Source organism: Pholis gunnellus (genome assembly GCF_910591455.1).
Source record: "Pholis gunnellus genome assembly, chromosome: 4".
In the NCBI taxonomy this organism is placed as follows: Eukaryota; Metazoa; Chordata; class Actinopteri; order Perciformes; family Pholidae; genus Pholis; species Pholis gunnellus.
The window spans coordinates 8,409,920-8,434,006 of record NC_136530.1 but is presented as its reverse complement, the minus strand read 5'-3'; the positions used below and the strand labels follow the sequence as shown (position 1 = coordinate 8,434,006).

General features: G+C 43.3%; 2 protein-coding genes across 2 annotated transcripts in view; both read left to right on the top strand.

The window, feature by feature from the left end:
* Nucleotides 1–10,120, top strand: part of faf1 (Fas (TNFRSF6) associated factor 1) — a 58,205-nt gene extending 48,085 nt beyond the window's left edge. The window contains exons 18-19 of the mRNA XM_079157877.1: nt 2,050–2,265; nt 8,925–10,120. Coding sequence (XP_079014003.1) covers nt 2,050–2,265; nt 8,925–9,008 — 300 coding nt within the window. The 3' untranslated portion in view covers nt 9,009–10,120. The remainder of the gene's footprint in view (nt 1–2,049; nt 2,266–8,924) is intronic.
* A 10,900-nt stretch (nt 10,121–21,020) lies between these two features.
* On the top strand, nt 21,021–22,863 carry dmrta2 (DMRT-like family A2; the record flags this gene model as incomplete). The annotated part of the gene is made up of 2 exons (XM_079158659.1): nt 21,021–21,474; nt 21,980–22,863. The coding sequence occupies 2 exons, from the start codon at nt 21,021–21,023 to the stop codon at nt 22,861–22,863; spliced, it is 1,338 nt and encodes a 445-aa protein (XP_079014785.1).
* Between the last annotated feature and the right edge of the window lie 1,224 nt (nt 22,864–24,087).

Below are 24,087 nucleotides of genomic sequence, written 5' to 3'. Positions count from 1 at the left end.
CAGAAACTTCAGACACAACAAAAACATCAGTTGCCCCAGAGAGCGGGCAATGCTAGTGGGAGTGCTTTCTGTGAGATTCTGTGCCTTTTGTGCAAAGAAGAGTGAGATGAAAGTAGGAGCTGGTGAATTGAGGTGGGGTGTATGTGCATGCACCTGTGTAGGTTGACTTTATTATTTACCTCCTTCAGGGATCTTAGCATACAGTTGTGCGGCTGTCAGGTGCACCTCTCTCCCCCACCCGTCGTCTGTTTGCTTTCTGCGGTTAGCCGAGCGGAGCTGGAGAGGCAGATAAATGGACGGATAGATGCTCCTGATTATTTGTGTGGAGCAGCCTGGGCCCGAGGCTTCGACCAGACGTGTGTCCTGTGGTTTCTTGAGGGACGCTACCTCTTACCTGTGTGGGTGTTTGCGCTTGTGTCTGTGGTTGACTGCCTGTCTGCATGTGTATGTCCCCCACCACACACACACACGCCTGTCTATTGTGTGTGTGTGTGTATATGTGTGTGCACGTCTGTCCCCGTGGGGCCCCTTTGACTCAGTCAGCATCAGCTCTTATACCTGAGGGAGCTGATGGTGGAGCGGCACGCGTGCTACCCTGCCCACCCAACACCAGAAGCTGCTAATGAGCTACTGTTGTACACTCTTATGAAATATAATTGCATTATGGTTGGTAAATAAAGCCGGGGCGTGTTGTCACAGCATATGCTCCCCGGCTGGCCAAACAGGAACAACAAGGCGGGGGGAGGAGGGAGGCGACGGGAAGGAGCAGAGAGGAGAGAGAGGCTCCAGGGAGCGGCTGAAGCGCGGTTTTTGAAGCACAGGAGAGCTGATTGCCTCTGATGTGGAGGACGACAGTTGATGGATGTCTTTGCGCTGTGAGACACTCTCACTCTGGTGTATACTGTATTACCAAATGTAGTGTCTTTTAAAATCGGCTCTTATGAAACATGACTTTCTGTGGTAGACACTGCTGTATTCAACAAGCAGAATCTCAGGTTCCCCTAAAAGACTGAGCAACGGCAAGAAAGCACGAAGCACCAGGAAAACACTTGGTTGTTTTAAAAAAAAATGCCGAAATGCTACTTGGCAACCTTCTGGGCCTCACCAGGCTGTAGGGAACAGGGTGATGCACAGGGCAACTAATTCAATAACATTCTCAGGACAAGAGGATCCTTTAATTAATGTGAGGCAACAGTTCTGCAATCCGACTCTGGGAGCAACTTCTTGGCTTGTCTTTCACACTTGTTTGGATAGTGTGTCGTCATCTTCATAACTGCCAGCGTTACTGTTGAGGTTCTGGTTTAATTTGACTATAAACAGAGAGCAGAGAGCCAGGGGTCGTTTTTGAAGTGACACTTTATTGAATCTCAGATTTTTTTTTTGGGGATTCTATTCCAGAGGACTTTGTATCAGCTTCCTTCCTCTCCTGCAATTATTCAATTCATTTGATGAATATGTGTCTTTTACCTTGGTGTTTTTAATGTGCATTCAAATAAACCAGTTAAATTAGAAGATGTTTTAATCAGGAAAGCGTTCATCCTCCCTTTTCGTAAATTTCGATCATCACTGTATTAACCGAGTAGCTTTTTACTCCTGCTCACTTTCTGTCAACAGACTGTAAACCGATCTAATATAGAGACTTTATTATGCTAATAGGCTTGAAAGAAGAAGGATTGCAGCACCAGTAATGACAGCTGCACCTCACCAGCACCTGTATGTAAACCGCTCTGCCTTCACTCAACACAGTGAATCACTATTTTATCTAGAATCTTTGTTTTTTTTTACTCCTTTCATTTTCATGTATTTTAGTATTCACAGACTAGAGTGAAGTTTTTCCTCACTTCACAGAATGATGCATAGAGTCTGGAGGAGGCTGGTGTTTGCATCGCCTTTGCCTTTTTGATGTTACCTCTGTTCTCTTCAAACAAGGAAGTCCACCTTTAATCAATTAGGCCATTTGCCTGATAGAAATCTGGCCTTTTCTCTCGTTATTATGAGGTATTTGACAGTTGTCAATGTGCTGTACTGACCAAAGTAAAATTCTTTCAGGCAATCCGCTTGTCATTGGAGCATGCCCTACCGCCGGAGCCCGACGAGGATTCAGCAGAGCAAATCAGCAAACTGCGAATCCGCACACCAAGTGGCGAGTTTCTGGAAAGGCGTTTCCTGGGCAGCTGTAAGCTTCAGGTCCTCTTCGACTTTGTGGCCTCCAAGGGCTACCCCTTCGAAGAGTTCAAGCTCCTCACCACCTTCCCTCGTAAAAATGTGAGTGTTACACCTTCCTCTCTTACTTAGAAACGTCAGCACGTCAGCGAAATAATGAACGCCTTCTGCCAGTATATGTCCAGCAAAGGGGCTTTAAAAGACCAACACCAAATGTACGCTGTTCAGTTCACAAGTGGAGAGGGAAAGACGTCATAGTTATCAGAGCTCTGTCTTTGTGCGGTCTTTCATAACGTGCTAAATTTGTCCTCGCTGCAGAAGAGTAGCAGCAGGTTATGAAGTGTCCTCGGCCACGGCTAACATCTCTGCTGGAGAGATCCACGGCTGTAATTGGCTTTTCCGTTCTAGGCCGGGGCTGAACCTCAGCCGACGGCTGTGCGTGGAGAGCAGCGGGGACAATAGTTAAGGCAATCTGTTGTTGCTGATGGATCATTATTTTCTTGCTTTTTTTGTCACCGTTGTTTTCCCAGTGTGTGTGTGTCGCTGCTTTTGTTTACTCGTACCTGTGACGGAGCGAGCTAAGCCCGCTGTTTATCCACCCACCTGCGCACACGTATTATTCTGTGAATATTAATTACTATCAGTCCATTGTGAATACAGTACACGATGATTGTGTTAGGATACAGTTGTCAGCACTAACAGCAGTATTCTCTATGGCTCTTTTGCTGACGCCCGGCAGCACTCAGCCATCTACAGCCAGTCATTAGCAGGCCTAGCCGCCGCGCTCTGTGGCAGAGAGCTAATGAGCTCTGTTTTAACCACCAGTTTAATTAGCCATGCTGCTGGAAACAAAAATGGGATTTCCATTAATCAAGAGAGGAGTGCATGTGGAGGGGTGGGTGGTGTTGGTTGTATAGAGGTGTGTGTGTGTGTGTGTGTGTGTGTGTGTAGGCTTGCCCAGGCAGTGTGCCATCGTAGTCTGTAGAGACCGCCAGGGCACAAACACCTCAAACTAACACACACATTAACGCGTAGCTCACACTCTTCATTTCGTCACAATCACACACTTCAACACATGCACAAATATTTTCAAGCAAACACATGCCCCGCTCACAACTTTGTCACTTAAAGGATTCACAGTTGTCTCTTTATAATCAAGAGTAAACATGTGTTTGAGACAGAGATAAAGATGTGTCTGCATCGCAGATGAAATTCCGGCAAAAACAGGATGGGAGGATTAGAGAGGGGTAGAGAAGCGAGGAGAGGCTGGTGACTGCAGAACTAGTCGAAAAAAGAGAACAGAGAAGACAAAAGCTTAAACAAAGAAAAGATTTAATCAGAGAAACTGTCTGAAAGAGGAAAGGATAGAGAAGACAAGTGGGGAAGTTATTAAAAAGAAGACGATGGGAGATAATTCCAGAAAAAGGAAAGGCGAGAGATTTGGGGAAAGAGAGGAGAGAAGCAGCTCAGTGGTAGTGCCAGTATGAGGCTGTGAACACAGGCCCCTGTCTAATCCTGCAGCTCTGTGTTGTAATTAAATGAGAGGGAGCATAGAAAGCCTCCATCCCGTCCAGACGCTCTCACTGTTGCTCTGCCAGGATCAGAGGATAGAGGATAGACCACTATTGCATTTGTAATACGGCACAAGTGTTGAAACCTTCTTTCCCTTTCCTAGTTTTCAGCAGCTTTGTGCAGTGTCACTCTTTCTTTTGCTATTCCCCTCCTCGCAAGCCTGCTTTGTTCCATACATTCAGCCGTAACACAAATTAGTGGATTTGCTCGAGTTGTGTTGAGTACGTTTGGCTGAAACTACAACGTTATCGACCAGGAAAACGGGCTGTATTGCGATCATCTGGTCACGCGGGTGCATTCACATTTTGTAAATCATCTTTTGACAATTTAAGGTAAAACATCCGAGTCGAATGACGTCTTTGATTCGCGGGTGGGTTTTTTCCGCCGATAAGTGTCTATTAGTCTCCAATTTTTGGACTCAGTCTGTTCCCCAACATTTGGTATCAGTGGCTTATCTCTTCAGCACTACAGCAGGCCTTACACTGGCATCATTTGTACTAGGCTTAGCCGTGCTCAGGGAGCTAACCCTTTCTCCGTTTCTATGACTGTCAGCGAGTTTGAGGAAGGAGGGGGAGAGACTTTTAGTGTTTCAGTTTTCAGCTCTCCATTCAAGAATTTCCTCCTTTTTTTTTCTTTGATACTTGTTGAGCACAAACCACCGTTGAAAGGCCCGAGGTCTTCTTCCTCCAGCTCGCGGTGAACATGTTTAGACTGCCGGTATAATAATTGGCTGTCGGCCCTTCCTGCCTGGCTGCTCGCACAGACACCCAAACACTGTCATAGCGGCGTATTCTCTTTCTCACTGTGATACTGTACTCCATTTCACCTTCTCTTAATCCGTCTTCCAGCTCTGTCAGTGAATTTGCCCGAATGATTCTTAGACAAAACCTGAGATGCAGGACAAATAAACAGTGGCACAGAAGAGGGTTGTACTGAAATAGATTTGACATCTGTTGTACTGGTATGTTTTCGTTTTTTCTTGTCCTGCTATCATGAAGGAATCGTATTCACAGGAAGAACTACGGCGGTTTATTTTATAAGTTTCACTCAAAGTTTCGTCCGCACAAAGCCACAGCTTCATGGTGCTGCTCGGCACTCTGCTTCATCTCTTGAGCGTGGATGTGAAACGTGGCTCTATACACAAAAACTACAGGCCCTCCAGGATCTCGGCTCAAAAACACGCTTTGCTTGTTGTTACTTGTCTTGGAGACCCAATTTTTGCATATTTATAGATTCTGACATTTCGAAGGAGGGCAAAGGAGTAGATTTTGAGAATTTAAAAAAAAGTTAATTCAACTTTTTTTTGTGTAAAGCCCACACCAGGAACAATTTATTATTCAAAACACACGTTACATTAACATTTGCAATGTTAAAGTCTTGAGTTTATCTCAACCCTTTCATCACTTTCAAACCTCTGCTGCTCCTCTGCCTCCCAGCTTTCCCTCCCTCTGACTCCCTTTTCCCTCCTCTTTCCTTCTCCCCCTGCCTCTCTACCTCCCTGCTCAATTATACTTTTGTTTTCCTCTCCAGCCTTTGTATCCTCCATATGCCTTCTCACTCCCCCCCCCCCTAAATCCCTTTCTTTTTTACCCTTTAAATATATTTTTAAAGCATAAACTATTTAATCGTATTTCTGTATTTTCTCTCCTTTGGCTTGTTCCCTCCTTTTCTCTTCTTCCCCAATCCCAGTCCCCCCCCCCCCCCCCCCGGGCTGTGCGGTGCATTTCTGCCTTTGAAGTGCCGCATTCTGGTCTGTTCTTTTCTGTTCACGCCCCGGCGCTACGTGCTGTCAACGCTCCTGGCAGCAGATAATGATCTCCCACTGCTTTTGTAATTGGCCAAATAAACACTTGACAACACTAGTTTAAAACAGACAAGTTATTTGGTTTTAATTAACATAGTAGGGCCTGTAATGGCTTCATTAAAAATGCGTTATTTCAGCTGCACGTTTGATTATGTTGGAAACGGACATCTTGAGGGCCTGTGTTTATTTTCCCTTTCTTTTCTTTCACGGCTCAGCATTGCTTAGTGTCGCCTCCTCTGTTATCAGTGTGTTTTATTCATTTTAATCAAGTGCCTTACAGTTATGGTATTTATTTTAAACTGCACGTTAAGTGCTAATTATGTGGTTTTGACCGTCGAATATCTGCTATTTGAACATGCCAAATACACGGGGTTGATATTAGCTGATTATTTTATGTCATGCAATTCTTCACAGGAAAGTAAAGACAAAATATCAAAGATTGCCGAGAGGCGCCATCTGTGTTTTTAATTAGTTCCCGTTTTAAAATTAGCCTTTTTAATGCTGAGCCTCTAGATATTGTATAACCTCTTTGGATTTTGCTTTTGTTCAATTGAGTATTTATTCTGTTCATTTGTGTATTTTTAATTAACTTCTGGAAAACCTTTTTTTTTCTTCTTCTCACAAATGCTATTTAGACGGATGAAAATCTTTTGTAAATTAATCTCATCTTTTTAAAATAGTCAGTCCCTAATTTAGCTGATTGATTTGATCTAAATTGGCAGATGAAAATTATATTGACTCAAGGTTAAAAACAAATTGCAAAGCAGAGAGCTAGATTGTGTCTGTCTTATGTACGTATGTATGTATGTATGTATGTATGCATGCATGCATGGCTGTGTAGGCACAGGAGGAGAGAAAATGGCTTAGGCAGAGCAGAGGAAAAACAACAGCTTTGTTTGTTGACAGATGCCTCCATGCTTATGGTCTGTTAATTGGATAACAATGTAAACAATCACCGATGGCGCCCGTCTCCTGTGTCAGTGTGGCATCTTGTTTCCCTACTTTCTTTTTGAGAGTCAGATGCTGCTCTCCCCCCATCGTTTCTCCCTGGTGAACTATACGAGCACAAACTCTCTTCCCGAATTCACTAAGAGCGCACACACACACATAGGCTTATATGTAGACCACAGACACACTTCTGCACACACACACACACACACCTGCTCCACCCCAAAGCCTCATTTACTCCTACCTGATGCTGTGGTGTCATAACAGCCTGTCGGGTTCATTAGCATGGCAGCCATTTGCAACGCGCTGCTCCTGAGGTGGGAAAAAGAACGCAGCAGACCCTGTTGGTCGTTCTCCCCACTGTCGGGATGGAATATGCTTACACACACTCATAAAGAGACACACACACACACACCATTTTACCTCTCTTCACGGCATGTCGCTCCCCGCTGGGCTGCGAGGCGGCTGGCTAGGTGAGGGGCATGAGGTTGTCGTGGCAGCCCCTCCCTGCCACCGCCGGGCTTCCAGGGACCCCGCTGAAAAGTCAAGAGTCTAAATGACACGTTGAAATGAGGACAAGGGGATGAAAGACATGGAGTCAAAGACTGCCGACATTTCCAAACACCCATGGGAGATGGATAGGTTGTCTGATGCTGATATGTCCTCTTCACCTTCCCTTGCCTCCTTTTTCCTCTTCTCTCCGAATCCTCGTACACCTTCTAGTTTGACAGATTTTATGTTTACTTATATCAATGCTTTCAGCCTCAAATAAAAGCAGGAGACTCACTGTTTATCACCATTGTTTGAGATGGTTTGACGTATCTTAAATTCTTCTTGGGAGCTCAAAAATCAAGTTAGATTATTGTTGTATTTATGTAAAGAGTTTAAAATACTGGACTGTGAGGCCACTTGTCACATAGTCTGCAGGAGGCGATTGTAGGTGAGGTTTTGGTTCAGTTCACGGTCAGAGTTCACATTTCCTCCCCGACAATAGTCTGTCTCAGACCTATCACTCTGCTTGTTGTGAGGTCGACCTTTACCACGCTAGCTTGCCCCCCCCCCCCCCCAACCAACCTTTCTAAAGCAGGTACAGGGAGCTGGTTAATTATCCCACTGCGAGGTTAGAATAGGAGCCCTAATCAGAGGGGCTGACGTAGCAGTCATCAGATAAGCCCTGGACACATCTCCGTGTCACACCACCTCGCCCATTCAGCCCAGGTGTTAGATTGGCCCGATGTAACACAACCCCTCCAGTGATTAGCTCACATAAGCTAAGAGAAAAACATAGGTCAGACCCCCTTCATGTCAGCTAACTCCATCACCTCCGCTGTGGGTGGTACTGCATTATTCCTCCGCTTTTAGACAATAGCTGTCGTGCAGAGCATTGAACGCACATAAATGTTTCTCTCCTCTACGTTTCTCTTTGACCTTTGTCACAGCTGAAATAAGGCATTATTAGCCTTTAAAAACACACAGTTGTCCTCTGAATCACCACTACTCTTGCTCTCACACACACACACACACACACACACACTAACCAACCAGATACAACACACACTTTCTCCCGTCCTGTAACGTTCATCAGTTTGTTCTGGATTGGAGCCTTTTTAAGAAAACAAACCTGATGGCCCTCTTAGGGAAACGAAGCTCTAGCTGCTCAGATTACTGCCTTGACTTTCTTTTAAAACATGAAGTTAGAATAATACACACTCTCTTACTTACTTACACACACACACATTCAATGAACTCAGCAGTAAAGCTACACTGTTCTCCTGTCTGGATTGCAGGGCATATATAGTGAGATATACGGTAAAGGATTTCAGTAGTGCAGAATGACTGAGGTCTCGTCCACACAAGTATGGATAAATCTGAGAACGACATTTAAGAAGTTAATATTTTAGGGTTAACCCGGAGACTTAAAAACCTGCTTGTGTGTCTTAGGCCTGTAGACTATAAAGGTTTGTCGTACAGTATTTATCCACTTTGGTTAAAATCTCCTCTTCACAAATAGCAGCTGAGTGTGGAGGCTGAAACAGAAGAAAAATAAAAGGCGTTTAGCAGTGAGGAAACAGTAAGTCAATTGATGGATTAGTCCGTTGGCAGAAACATTTTTGCAAACAACTTTGATGTTTTTTTTCTTTTTTTCTCTCTTTTATATAAAAACTAAACATTTGCTGGTTCTGCTTCCTCCTGTGAGGATTTGCTGCTTTTCTGTTTTATACCATTTGTACATTTAATATTTTTGGTTTATGGGCTGTTGGTCGTGATGGGCATTTTTCACTACTTTCTGATGTTTATTGACTGAATGAATGATTCATCAATGAAGTGAGAGAAATACGTGTCTGATGATATTGAAACTAATCATTAGTTACAGCCCCAGTATTAAGAAGTTTGATTGCCGGTGGTCTGATATATTCCCTGTATTGTCTCTTCTCAGATCACCCAGATGGATTCAGGGTCGACTCTGCTGGAGACCAAGCTGTTTCCGCAGGAGACGCTCTTCCTGGAGGCTAAAGAATAGGAACTGGCCCTCTGGTACCTGAGAGGACCGACTGACTGATAAACTGGCTGGACACACACTAGTCACCGAGCATGGGCCCCACCAGTCCGGGCCTACACCACACACACACACACACACACACACCAACACACACACACATAACCAATCCTCTCAGACGTACATAAACACACTGGCATGCACGTCCAGTGACACACAAGTGCAAGTAAGCTTCTCTGCCCTCGGCCTGGTCGTGGCACATGAATGCCTAGTGTACACGTGTTGCACAGAGGAGCAAAGACAGTATCACAAGCACACAGCCAAACATTCACCTCCCCCAAACCTCCCTCTCTCTCTCTCTCTCTCTCCTTCTCTCTCTCTCCTTCTCTCTTTCTCTCTTTCTCTCTCTGTCTCTCTTTCTCTCTCTCTCTCTCTCTCTCTCTCTCTCTCTCTCTCTCTCTCTCTCTCTCTCTCTCTCTCTCTCTCTCTCTCTCTCTCTCTCTCTCTCCTTCTCTCTCTCTGTCTCTCTCCTTCGCTCCTACTCTCTCTCGTTCCACAACTTCACGTTCCCGACAACACAACACAGTACGATAACAGAATGGAGAGACTGAGAAGACAAATCTTTGTCACAGGAAAATAATAAAAAAAACAAAAAACATGGACTTGTTCCCCTTGTGTCCACATTCAACACACCAAGGCTGCTTTTTTAGAACATGTTTTTTTGTGTGTTTGAAATCGAAAAATGCTAAAAAAAAAAAAAAAAATGGAAATAAAATAAAAAGCAAGAAGAGATGTTGCCCGGCAGAAGTCAGGGCGGTTTCATCTACACCTGTATTTCCTCCCTTAACCTTCCCAAACTCCACTTTCTGTCCCCCCCCCCCCTCCATCTTCCACCCCTGCATCCCTCCGTCTGCTGTCAGCCGCGGGGGTGAGACGTGATGGGAACGCCTGCAGCATCTGCACATGAGAAGCCCCCTCAGTCTCCGCTCCCCCTGGTTTTAACACCCACTGCTCCACAAGCCAGCGGATTGCTCAGTTTTCAGTTGTTTTTTATTTTTTTTTCTCTTGATCCTTTTTAAGTTTGATGCTGTATTAGTTTTAGTTTGATATACATTATATAAAATATATGAATATGAACATCAATTCGTCTTGCCCGGAAATCTGTTGAAACACGTCCTGACACACACACACACACACACACACACACACACACACACACACACACACACACACACACACACAAAATATTGAAACGTGATTTTTTCTTTTTTTACTTCTTAATTCTCTCAAGTTATGCAAAGATTTGTGATGGAGGGCCTATAAATATTCAGAGTAAATGGAAAATCATCGGTTTTTATATTAAACTTTGCAAATCAATCAATTTCTGCATCGTGGGGGGTATTATAACATAATAATTATTTAATAATTTATTATTGGATGATTATTAATGAATTTAACAAAGCTGTTTCTTTAAACAAATCTCAGTTAGAGATTTCAGATGTCTTTGGGAGCTTTAAAATCTGTCACCACAAACGTTGTGGCTGCTTTAAACTGGTGAGACACCAGGAGCCAAAGCCGGAGTCAAAAGGAAGTAAATCACAAAGGTCCTTGTGTTAAACAGGCTGCTAGATATCTTAATGTGCGGCGTTCATGTTCAACTTCTTAATCATGTTTGAGCTGTTTTATGCAAGTTTGATTATAATCAAGAAAACCGGAACACGCTGCCCAGGTTGTCCAGAGTCCGTTTTTACAGATGCCAAAATTTTAGATCTGCATCCTCACATCTCTGTTGCCGCCGAGAGACCTTTTGCAATGTTTTAATATTCTCAGTCACGCGCCACCTGGTAATATCAGTCACACTGCAGCTAATTTCCTGCCTTCAGCGAGGAGAGATCACACAGGCTTAGCCCTCCATCTGTATCAGGGCTCCTCTGTCAGCTAAAGGCAAAGTTTGAGAACCCCAGCAGAGAGCGAGCGTCACGAACAAGCTGCTTCAGGAAAAAAAGAATATGTAATTAATGCAGATCAAGAGTTGTCAGACTGGGGAGGGATTGCTAGAGTGTAGTATATTCATTCGTGCTGTGATACGGGAAAGGTCAAGCAGAAACACTCATTACAAAACAAAGTTGGTGTCGGTCTTTTAAATTGATATTGAAATGTTGCATAACGAGGAGCTATTAGTCGTGAAATGAATCGATGGGCCTTTCCTAAATCATTGTACAACTATAATCTCTTACACAAGTCAAAGTCAGACTTTAGTGGATGTAAACTCTGGCTTCTTTAGAACAGACTTTACCTGACTGCAATACTGAACTCTGTCTCTTTGGGGGAACGATGTAAGACCCTGTTTGGTCCCAGAGTAGTTTAAATCTTCTTAAGACGATAACTGGAGAGCAAACCAAGTCTGTTCAAGCTGTTTTGAGTTTGTCTTCTTCCAAACGGGAGTTCTGTGAGCTTCGCCTTAATCGTGCGGGTGCAACAGACAATTATCTCGTCAACCTCTCTGTGAATAATGCCATCAAATCCTATGGTGTTCATTGTGGGAAAATATGACTCTCAAATTGTTTTAAAAGGTCTAACTTAGCCATGTAGTTGTCTTTGGTAATGCAAGTTATGAATCACTGGGGCTACTTGTGTAATACACACAGCGCCATGGGTTCGTCTGGTTTCTCACGCGAGGAATGAGTCGACCTGATGTGCTCAGCCAGCCAAACTTCCCTGGGTTTGACCAGACAAGACTCGTTGCTTCAGGCACTGACAGAGAGAGTGAGACAGAAACACTGCAGGACAAATTCTGTCTCTCTTTCTCTTAATTAAAAAAGATTTAGCAAGTTGTGTTCAACCGTTGTTGTGAGACAAGGTGTGAGAAAAATATATATATAACAATATATTTTCAACTATTGATATTTGTTCAAGGAAATTAAAACACTTTTTGTTGTTAAGACTTAGGTTTGCCTCGGTAATGCCCTTAAAACTTGAAAGCAAGTCCCTAAAAGTTTTGAAAGAAGAACTGTAAGAAGAACTGTAAGAATAATACAGATATTTAATTTTCTTTAGCATTGACTTTGTCCATGAGATCTATGCATTGTGGCAAATTTCGCAGCCTTATCAGAGATTCCCCGTGAGAGCCACAGATGACTCTGGCTGTGCTGTAGGAATGATGGAGGGATGAACAGCGTTCACTGCAACAGCAGCAAGAAGACACAACAGGTAACAGTTCAAATATCCCTCAGTGGTCGTTCAGCTACAATGACAGACAATCAAACGGTGGGTCGCAAATGTTTGTCCATCACAACTTTGTCTACATCCATCCTGAAGAAAAGCCCGAGATAGAAACATGTATTCTAACTGAGCTTTAAAAGTGAAAAATGACTTTGACTTTCCTCCCTAAATATGACATATGTAAAGTGCCTCAATTCTATCAAACAGGTCGGTGAGGAGAACTTTGAGTTTGATGCGTGAGAGCTGGAGTATTAACGTTTTGCTGAAGCTCTAAGGGCAAAATGTCCGTGGATGACATTTGTATTGGCGCAGTGTGCGTGCGTGCGCGCGCGTGTCACCGACACAGGTGCAGCTCGGGGCGAGGGCGAGGTCGGAGCAGGGCGGGGAGCTCAGTGAGCGTGAAGCCCGGTGCGTTTCTGCAGGAGACAGACAGGTGCACCTCTGCTCGTCTGTCAGAGTGTGTCTTTCTTCCTCGGGGAACAGTGTAGCCTGCATAGTGCAGCTCCTCTCAAGTGTGAGATTACAGTTTCTATCACGCAGCCTTTTGAGCGTGATGTGCACAGGCACGTCCCTCTGTGCCGCTGCAGCTGATGATGGTGATACGGTCGGAGTTGCCAATGAGACATAATGATATTCCTCTGATTCCTGACCAAACTTGTCACGAGTTGTTTTTGTTTCACTGGGGGAAAGTCATCGGCTTTTTAACTGTTAGGGAAGGAATTATGTCGTTTATGACAGTTGTTTGTCAACTTGTTAGATAAATACTTTTTTGCGGGGGGGGGGGTTTCAAAGTTTGAATACAGCACTGATTTATAATTTAATTATTCGTAATATATAATAAAACATGTAATAATTTCCCGTCACACATGAGATCAGTTTGTGGGCCTCCAGTAGCACTATTACAAGTAAATTAATCATAAAAAAATTACCATACATATTCAGTGTCATCATGACAAATAAACAGATTTTGAATGCCATGGACTCTCTTCTTCATGTCAAGTTTTCCGTTTTTTTAAAAAGATGATGAAGCATCCTTTAAAAATCTTCTCACATTTTAAACCAATTTGCTTTTAAGCCTTTGCTTTTTCTTCATTCATTTTTGACTTTGATAATTTAGTTCCTTTTTCTTTTATAAAGTAGAAGGCACAACATTTTTTTTCCTGACATATTAGTCAAACTTGGGCAGGATGTCTTAATCAGCGCCTTCCAAGCAGCACCCCTTAAATGTGACACAGGGGGATGAGAAAGTGTCTGTGTGGTAATGAGCTTACTCTGCCGGCTCCCCTGACACAGATTCAGTGGTGGCAACATCAGGTTGCTGTCTTGATTCTCCGATGACAAAAGAGGAAAGCGTCCATGATGTTTAACCAGCTCCGCCGGGGTCAAGAATGCAGCCCACTGGCGAGGGAACAAAATTCCTGACACAAGTGATCTCTCCTCCCTCCTTTTGAAGTGGGTACAACTGAGATCTCCGAGCACGGCGGCTCCTTGAATCACAGAATCCCCGCCTGTATCCCAGACTGGCCTAACCTGGAGGGTCACCCCAAGTTTACTTTCTCAGAGACGCCGGCCCTGCCCAAAGAAACAGAATCTATGCAGCTTAAACTGTTGGGTGGGCACAAAGGGAGGGTCATCTCTGCCTCTCTGTCTCTCTCCGTTCACAGTACTGTTTGTTAATGACACAATAGACATGGAGAGACTTCGGCTTTTTATCTTGGAAAAACAAAACACGTTTTCCTTGCAGCCATGTAACCAATCTGATTAAAAAAAAAATCTGGCCTGGAAATGGGTCGGGATTTCTTTAAAGGCGTAAAGGTGCGGGCCCGGATCCTTTTTGTAATGCTTTATTAACCATGCACACTCATTGTAAGAGAGCAACCCCCCCCCCCCCCCCCCAATAAACAAAATACAGGCCGTAATCAATCAATCAACAAATAAATAGCCAGAAAAAATACTTACAACAAACGCCATTTAACAGGTATAGGCAAACAAATAATTGATTTAATTATTGTAACTGTTAAAACTTGTTCTTCTTTCCTCTTAATATATAACCGGAGTAATACACACAGTGCAGTTTGAGCAGCAAACTGTCCACCTTGTGTCTCTCTGCTGTCTGATGGCTCTGGAGGTCAACACAGTTTTATTGGGTTAACATCTTTTAATGATTACTTACTTTAAGATTGTATCGGTCATGCAGACCTGTGGATTCTCCGTCGTGCTGTCGGTATTCTTTCTCATTCAAAAACAAACCGGCAAATTAATCAGGATTTATTTTGATGCGAAGCCATATTATCCTGAATCCAGGATTTCACTTCTTTCTTTTCAACGAAAACAAGTTTTCATATTTAAATGCTATCAAGGAATATGTCCTCACACACTTTGTGCGTGTGTGTGTGTGTGTGTTTAAGGTTATCCTAAATTGCCGTCATGAGGGTCAACTGACCAATTAAATCTCTCCTTTTCATTTTTTCTTTGCAGACAGACCAAAGAATATGACATTTTATAAGTAAGAATTTCAGTCTGCAGTGGAGAATTTATGTGGGGGAAAAAAATCAGAAATAATTTTAGGGTGCTGTCTGTGCTGACGATATAATAGTTTAATGATTCGTTTGGACTTTAAAATGCATCTTCAATCAGCACCGTTCATATGTGATGAAATGAAACATTGTTCAGAGAGAAAATGTATTGTATGTATTCAGTAGGACTTCTAAAATAACGACAATGTGAATTTAATGTGACCGCATACATGCTGCTGGTTGTGCTGGTTGTGTTGGTGCGGACTGTGGGCTACCAGGGGGCGCTGATGTGGAGAGAGCGCATCTCTGCTGTGGCACCTGGTCTCAGTAAATACTTTTAAATGTTGTGTGAACGGTAGAGGAGCTGTAGAAAAAGGTTTCAGATACAAAAAATGAAAACAAAATGAAAGACAATTTAGTAAAGCAAATTTTGCATTTAGTGATATTTCTAAAACAAAATAATAATCTAAATGTATGTATTCATTTCATTTTTCACGTCTGAAAGTGAAAAAGGTGAATGCTGATTTTGTTAATAAATATAATTTCATATAAATAAGGTATTCGATAAAGGCTTATAATTAATTTACAAGGTTAATAGATGATTACACCAACTATACCCGAACTGTGAGCCGTTAGGTCCATTAGCCTACTAAATCTAAATATGAATGCACTAATAAATCCGAAACTATTAAAAAGTTAAAACCATGAAACGGTCGTAATATATTATCTAATCGGTATTTAACTTTTCTTTTGCCTATAATGTTATCACTGCAGCCCTCGACCTCTGTCAACTTGTTGCTTTACACACATATATATACATATACATATACATATATACGTATATATATATACGTATATATATGTTCCTCGCGCACACATCCAGATCCGTCTCCTCACCGCGCGGCAGAGGTTTTATAAAAACCTGTGGCATTCGGATTATCAGCCACATGGGATAAAGTAATAAATGGGCCAGTGGGGTCCTGAATGGGTGCAGTGGCGTGAAGGGGAGTAATTACAGCTTCATATTAATTGTGTTTTTTTTTCTTTTTCTGAGCGCACATAGTCACAAACACACACACACACACACACACTCTGAAGCGAAGCGGTCGTGACATCTAGGAGGGCCAAGTCTTTGTGCTGAACACTTCAAGTTTCAAAAACAAGGCCAATTGAAGCGGCGGAGCTCAAAGCCGGCACCATTGTAGGCGAACACATTGAGTTTTGATTGGGGACAATGGTGTTTCTCAAATTTCTAGCAAAAAGAAAGCCATACTCCATCTGTGATCTCAATGAGCGCCTATTCATGAGCTTCCTTCTTTTCTGCGCCATTCGTTGGTGGAGAAAAGGAGGCAGATGTGGAGGGATAGAGCAGGGGAGAGTGCATTTTAATTGGCTGCAGTGTGTAGGTCTGTCTCTGTCTTTTTCTCTCTCTCTCTCTAACACACACACACACATACACACACACACACACACACACACACACACACACACACACACACACACACACACACACACACACACACACACACACACCAGAGTTATATGCCACTATGGCTTGCAGAAGGGAGAGCGAGTGAGCCCAATAATCTCGGCTTGTTGATGAACACTTGTAGCCCATTCATTAAACAAAGATAATCCATGCCAACCTACCTTGGGGGCACAAAAACGGTATTTTTTTCTGTGTGTGTGTGTGCGTGCGTGTGAGAGTGTGTGTGTGTGTGTGTGTGAGAGAGAGAGAGAGAGAGAGAGAGAGAGAGAGGAGCAGGAGGAGGGGGGGGGGGGGGGGGGCCTGAGTGCTGGCCAACAGCTTTGGCAGAGAGCGACCCTTCAAATCTTTGAAATATTCATACGCCATGGCGGGGTTATCCCCCATTTACAAATAAGTGTTATTCTAGCGGGTGAAGAGTGATGCTTGAGAGACCTCTCTCTGCCTCTTCAGCTCGAATGTTTGCAGCACATGGCCTCAGCCAATCCTGCTGTAATTTAGCTTATATGGCTGTTTGTCTTTGTGACTTCTGCACGGCTGAGAGCCATAAAAACACTCTGGAGAATCTTTTGAGGTTTTTTTCCTCCAGTGGTGGGATGTGAATAAGTAAATGTACTCAATTACTGGGCTCAAGTGCACATCGTTTACTCAATACTTCCATGTTATGCTACTTGTTTTTACTCCACTATGGCAGGTGTTTTTACGTTGCTGAGTTTATAAAACATGATGGACTGTTGCAGATCACACCAAGTAGTCAAAATCTCAGCTCCATCTCATCCCAGAAACAATGAATAGTGTTCAAATAGTAATATAATATTGAATAATATAATCTCAAAATGTATATGCAGAATACACACTCTTGATGTTTTGCTGATATTGCTTTTGTAATTACTTACATTTTGATTACAGGACCTGCAGGCTGCTGGAGAATGTTAATTTGCTGGTACTCAAATAGGATCCTGAATACATCTCCCAGAATTCGTTTAAATATTGACAATGAATTTCAGACCTCATTGAAAATAATACTATGCGGGTCATCATACCCCAATATAAAAATCAGCACTATTGTAAAGCTTTAAGTTATGTCACTGTTGTATGACAGCGTGGAAAGAGAGTTATAACCCCCCCCCCCCACACACACACCCCCCCCCCCCCCCCCCACACACACACACCCCCAACAATGTGTTTTATATGTGTCCACTGCTCCCCTGACTCTGCCCTCACAGGAATGCATTTAGCTTGATCCACTTCCCCGGCGCAGTGGAGCTGGTGTGAAGTGGCAGGTTAACAGCCTCTTGTCTGTAAGCCCGGGCCTTCACCGTGTGTGCCCGTCAAGCGTGTAAATACTTCTGTGGAAAAACCCCGTGCGTTTCTTTTCTCCGCGGCCCCTTGTCTAACTGCTACTCTAACCTCTGCCTCTGTGTGACAGAGGACGGAGCCGGCTGCTGCAGCGGGAGAGCGCGGGAGGGGATCCGGGCCCAGCCGGGCTGCAGGCGGGGCAGCGGTAGTGGGAGAGGCCGCTAGAAAGCCGCACCGGGGTGCAGGGGCAGCGGAAACATGCTGCTACATATGTTGGGTCAAGCATGGCCTTTGTTGTGATCTTAACAGGGTGTTAAAAACCCACTCGTCTGTAGCCTTCCTGAAAGAAATGAAGGCATCGCACGGTTTTTTTTTATGCATAGGCCTAATGAAGTGGTTAAAAGAATGTTGGATTTTCTAAGTGCTCACAGTCACTTTTAATTGCGCGGGGGGCATTTTTAATTGGGCCAGGAGGAATAATAGCGAACATAATCCCTATCATAATGCATATTTCTCCAAAATGAACTTTCCGTTATGCTGCAGCCAAACTAGAACGATTAACAGGCCGAAAGCAGCAACGTTTGTACGCTTTTGGATGAAATCAGTGATTTGTCTCCAGACTTCAGGATGAATTCACTTGTGATCATATTCAACACTGAGCACTGATGGTGCTCTACGGACACATATGGCTCAATTAACACCTGTTCGAACCAAGCAGCCTAATTGTCACTTCAAATCCACTCTTATTAACAATAAAATGTGATGGTAAGAGCTGATAAATCTCAAGTTTCAGGAACTTCCAGTCAGTCGTCTTTAACTGTTCTCTTTAGTTCTTTCTCGGCCTGTAACACCCTGAGCAGTCGGACTAATGAGAAAAGCAGGCTGCTATATTTTTTTTATATTATTCGTTTTAAGCCTATAAGCTGTTATCTCTCCAATGAGCGCCAGGCCTTCTCTGCAGTTCGCTACTATCACTGTACCACGCAGGACAGGCGAGTGAGATGCAGATAATTACTTTGAATGTCAAAAAGATGTAGTTTTAATATCGTCTCTATTAGCCTGGTGGCTAGGTAATTAAGGTGCAGATGACAGCGGCGAGGGAAACAGATGGCATTTGCTTACAGTGATTCAGAAAGTAAACAATGAGCCTGGGAGGGGAGAGAGGCAGGGCTGCACACACTCGATGCTGCTGCTGCTGCTGCTGCTGCTCATCGCCGAGCAGCCATTTCTTTCTTCATCCGCTTTCAAGTTGTTGTTCTCCACTAAGACTGTTGTTATCATCCTCAAAGGGACTGACAATTATTGATTTAAAAAAAAAAAAAGAAGGAAAACAACATCTATAACTTTTTAATCTGAATTCAAATACCTGCATGCGTTTTCTCCTGAGTGAACAGGTGAGGAAGCAGGTGGTTTCCGCAGAGTTGCCCTTTTGTAGCTCTGCGCGTCGCGGACTTCTCAAATCTCCGGAAGCATTACAGTATTATCGTCCGTCACTTAGTGGGGAAGCGATGGGGGCACGACACACCAGCCCGTGAAAAACGCTAATTCTATCGAGTTTCATGAAGTCAGAGGGAAATTATTTTCAAATCCAGTTATTTTTTTAATAATAAAAAGAGGGAGTAGGATACTTTAACAAAAAAAAAAATGTATTATGTCAAAGTAGAGTAATTCATGATTACCTATAGACTTTCGTATTTTTGTTGTCAATAATGATGACAACATAAAACTACTATTAATAATAATAATAACAACAATATTATTATTATTACAATAATATATTTCAATTCCTAATTTGGATTGTTGTATGGGCTGTGTGATGTTGCTTTATGTTTAGCTGAGAATAAATAAGGATCAAAGTTAAGCTTAGAAAATATATATATAATATAATCTTTCTAAAATAACAACCAATTATTTCGAGGAATCTGCCTGTAAATTAAATGCAATTTTTAATTTTTTTTATTTCTGTAATTAATTAAATAATAGCACGTGTACACTCACGCGCAAAATCGGAGCAAACACATTTGATAAAAGCAAGTGTTTTATTGTGGGACACGGCCCACGGCAGACTGATTAGAGAGAAATCGAAAAATTTGACAAAATAATTTTTTTGTTTGTAAAATTTCTTATCGATGCGCATACTCGTTATTATGGATTAGTTTCATTTGAGACATTGTCACGTTACATTTGGGAAACGAAATAACGACACACCTGTGGTTTGATGCTCCTTTCATCAATGACTCCATACAAAGGAAAAGGTTTTTGATTTATATCTCCAAATAATATGTCCAAATATTATAGAGCCCGATAGGCTACATCCAAAATGATATGTCAAACGAAGCAGATTTAGTTTGTCTTCATCAATAAACTTCATGAAACAAATATTATATCAATTACAATGTCAAATTGATTTAATTAAATGAAGGCTAGTGTAGCGACCACGAGACGAGGTTATAATTTGGACAGGGTCAAACACTCTTTTCACACTTTTCCTGCAGCCGAGTGAACCGTGCAAGTTAACCGATAACTTCACTGTCTGCAGTCAATAACCCTCTTCAAATATAGACTTTTTGTAACATATCAAATTTCGCTTCCTCGTGAATCAATAAAATAAATGATACTTACCTTCCAGGTTGATGAGATTACGCATCATCTCTATTTTGAGGACTATCATTCCTGTCTGTAATAATTGTAATAACACTCGAGATTTCTCTAACAACCATGTCGTCAAATGATACAGAATATTTCTTGAGAAATAAACAGAAAGTGGTTGGAAGGGATGAGCATTTCCCCTCATTTCAGGGCTATGATTTATGTTTGTAGTGTCCTGTTTGGCAGCATATCGGCCCATTATAAAGCTGAATAAATGAAATAATAGAGGCTATTGTTTTGAATCTATAAAAATCTTTTTTGGAAATACACAGCAACGATTTTAGCTTTCCGGGAACTCCCTTCAGATTCTTAACACTTGATATTTGGAATAAGAACTCAGGTGGACACAGTTGAAAAAAAGAGGCAAGCCAATCAGATTGCGCCTTCCTCCTTTGGCCAATGACAGACGCCACATTGTTGTCAAATTTGTCTAATGAAAACGTAGGAGCAACAATAGAGAGGGGAGAGAGGGATCTGTATCCACTGACGATCTCTGGAGGAAGTTAGTGTCTCAGGCTGCGGTGAGTAGCAACCTCAGCTCCTCCTGGACAGTTTAAACTTTCTACCGGGAAGGAATGGTCGCTCCTCTCGGCTCCTGCAACTTTTCGGATTTAAACTCGACAGTATCTTAGTATTTTTGCTTCTTCTGCAGACTCCATGCACAGTTTACATTAGAGTTTCGATCCTAGCTTTTTTTTTGCACGATAGTATCCTCAATAGAGCGACATCGTTGACTTTACCATTTGCCCAGAGATGACCCGCTGAGCAGATGTGAACGGCTCACAACTAGTACAACTAAAACAGATCGTTCAGAAGAAAGCCGTTTTCTTGTTATTTCAGTTACATCAGTGAGGAACAAAGGGCATGGATCTGAGACAGGAGCTCCCCACAGTCTCCTCTGCCTCTCAAATCCACTCGGCTGCAGCCGCAGCGATAGCCTCCATCCCGATGTCCATGGCCGGGACCCTTATGCGCGGCCCTCCGCTCATCCTGCGCGCCACGGACAAGTACCCGCGCACCCCGAAGTGTGCCCGCTGCAGGAACCACGGCGTGGTGTCCGCGCTGAAGGGCCACAAGCGCTACTGCCGCTGGAAGGACTGTATGTGCGCCAAGTGCACTCTGATCGCCGAGAGGCAGCGGGTGATGGCGGCGCAAGTGGCGCTGCGGCGGCAGCAGGCGCAAGAGGAGAACGAGGCGCGAGAGCTGCAGCTGCTCTACGGCACGGCGGAGGGACTCGCACTGGCCGCCGCCAACGGCATCATCCCACCGCGTCCAAGCTACGAGGTGTTTACCTGTGTCAACAGCGACATGAACTCAGGTGAGTGGAGCAGCCGCGGAAGCATTAAGAATAAGAAGCGCAGGTCTTCGTTGTTATTATTTTTCTTTGAGCAGGAGAAGTGTAAAAAAACTACAGGCGTCAGTTATGCCACTGGCAAAAGAAAAGGGGAAATAAGTGAAGTGTAAATTGGCTATCTCAAGTAACACAAACGCCTCAATATTGTTGATTATTCCGTCCATTTATATGAAACTGTTATAGTCTTATTTTATTGAGCTTGCTATATGGATGCCAAGAGACACCTGATGAGAAGATAGTGATTTTTTGTTTGGCATATTCAAATGTGTGTTTTATGTTGAGACTGACCCGGTGATGTTTGTACTGAAGCCTAATGTTTAATAGGTGTTTTAAGTGTTTATTTCCCGACTTGTTCTGTTGCTGATTCATTCACAGGATTTGACTCTCTATCGAGTTAACTCGGCCTACTGTAATGTTCACATGTTGCCCCCCCATCTTACCCACTGTGATGTTCTGAATGTGTCAACAGATTCAAGTATCCAGAAGTACGAGCTGTTTCCAAAGAGCCAGCTGTCCGTATCCGCCACTTCTCAGCAGAACGTGGGGAAACCCGCGTCCACCGAAAGTGACTCGGCCCCGGGCATCTCTTCCCCGGACGGTCGACATGGGGGCTCGGGTTCTGAGAACGGAGACAGCGAGTCTTTCATAAGCTCACCGGTGTCTAAGCCTTTAAAAGACGGAGGGGAAACTCCTCGGTCCGTCAGCTCCCTCGGCTCTGATTCTGGCTCTGAGACCGACAAGGATGAGCAGGAGCCGTCCCCGTCCTCTGCGGCCTCCCGGCACATGAACGCCATCGACATCCTGACCCGAGTGTTCCCGAGCCACAAGCGCAGCGTCCTGGAGCTCGTCCTGCAGGGCTGCGGTAAGGACGTGGTGCAGGCCATTGAGCAGATACTCAACAACAGCGGCGCGCAGGGCTCCAACAAGGCCGGGACAGGTGAGACATGGACGGCCGAGAGGGTGCTCCAAAACGCGCAGCAGCCTCCCCCGTCCTCCGCATCCACGACCGCCCCGACGAGGCCCATGTTGCCCGGAGCCATGACGCTCAGCAACCGCTCTGCGTTCTCTCCCCTCCAGCCAAACTCCCCGCACTTCGCCGACCCCAGCACCTATCCTCTGGGCACCCACCTGGGACTGAACCCGCTGCGGCTGGCCTACTCTGCGCACAGCCGGGGACTGGCCTTCATGACGCCTTACTCCACCACCGGGTTGATGCCCACCCTGGGCTTCAGACCCCCGATGGACTATGCCTTTAGCGACCTGATAAGGGACAGGACAATGTTACACAAGGAGCAAGGCTATTCCAGCGGCCTGTACGGGCCTTTGGTCAACAACACGCCGGAAAAACCGTGAGGCTGCTGGACTGACCAAACAGACATATTGCATTGTATTTGTAGCCACAAGTGTTGAATGTTTTGGCGAAAATCTGTGATGTGTTTTGGCTGCAGGCTGCTGTAAATAATAGGATTGTCTGGCTTGTAGTTAAAAGGTCCGAGAGGTAAAAAATTAAAAAAAATAAAAAATAATAAACTCACTTATGTGTAATTTTCAAAAAATAATTTTATATGTTTGTCTAAGAAAGATTGGATGACATTCATGAACCTGATCAATAAAATAACCGGAAGCTGAAAATATATTTATAGATTCCAAAATACATCCACAATAAAGCTGGGAAAGTTAAAAAAGTAAACCCAGTTGCACAAAAGGCTAGAATATATACACATGCTTTTATTACTGATTGTTATCTCAATTCTGCAGGATATAAAATAAAATGAAGACACAATGACATGATTTATCAGTTTTCTATCATTTTTTTCAGCTGGTTGGTGAAACTTAAGTGCACATGAGATTCAAGATAAAACTTAAAATAAGCATTTCTCTCACACACTTATGAAATATTAAATGAAGCAAAATTAAGTTAAATATAACATGTAGATTATACAGATATTAACCCCATTTCCTGATGTACAAGTTTAACTAATGATGTGTAAATGCCATCCCTTTTTATTCTCATGTATCATTTCACTTATCTCACATATTTCTTTAGCTCATTTCCGACTGCCTGTATTATATATTGCATTTGGTAATATGGAACGCTCTGCTACGTTTGACTTTTCCTTTATCCTTTAGTCGGCTCTAATATTTTGTGACAAAGTGCTGGATCAAGTCAGTTCATCTTCAAATGTTACAAGCTGTGCTGTCACATTGTATGAATATGCTGGAAATAAATGTTATTTTAAAGAAAGTGGAAAAGTATCATCATTTTGTGTTGAGATCATCCACGTGTTACACATTTTCATTTGTGAAGGGAGCATGAAGAACAAGGCGTGTTGTTACGGCCTCGATGCACAAACTGAAAACCTTCCAAATGTGTCAGTGTTTTGGCCTCTGGTGGGTAAAACTTGTTTGTGCAACCAAACATCAAAACATTAGAATATTTTTAGACAGTAAATCCACAAAGGTCTGCCGGCAGGTGTGTATAAATCATGGGAATAAAAGGTAGCCTGCGTTTCAGATAATAAAACAATTTTGAGAAAGACAGAATATATCTTTTCACCAAAATTACGCATGCATTCC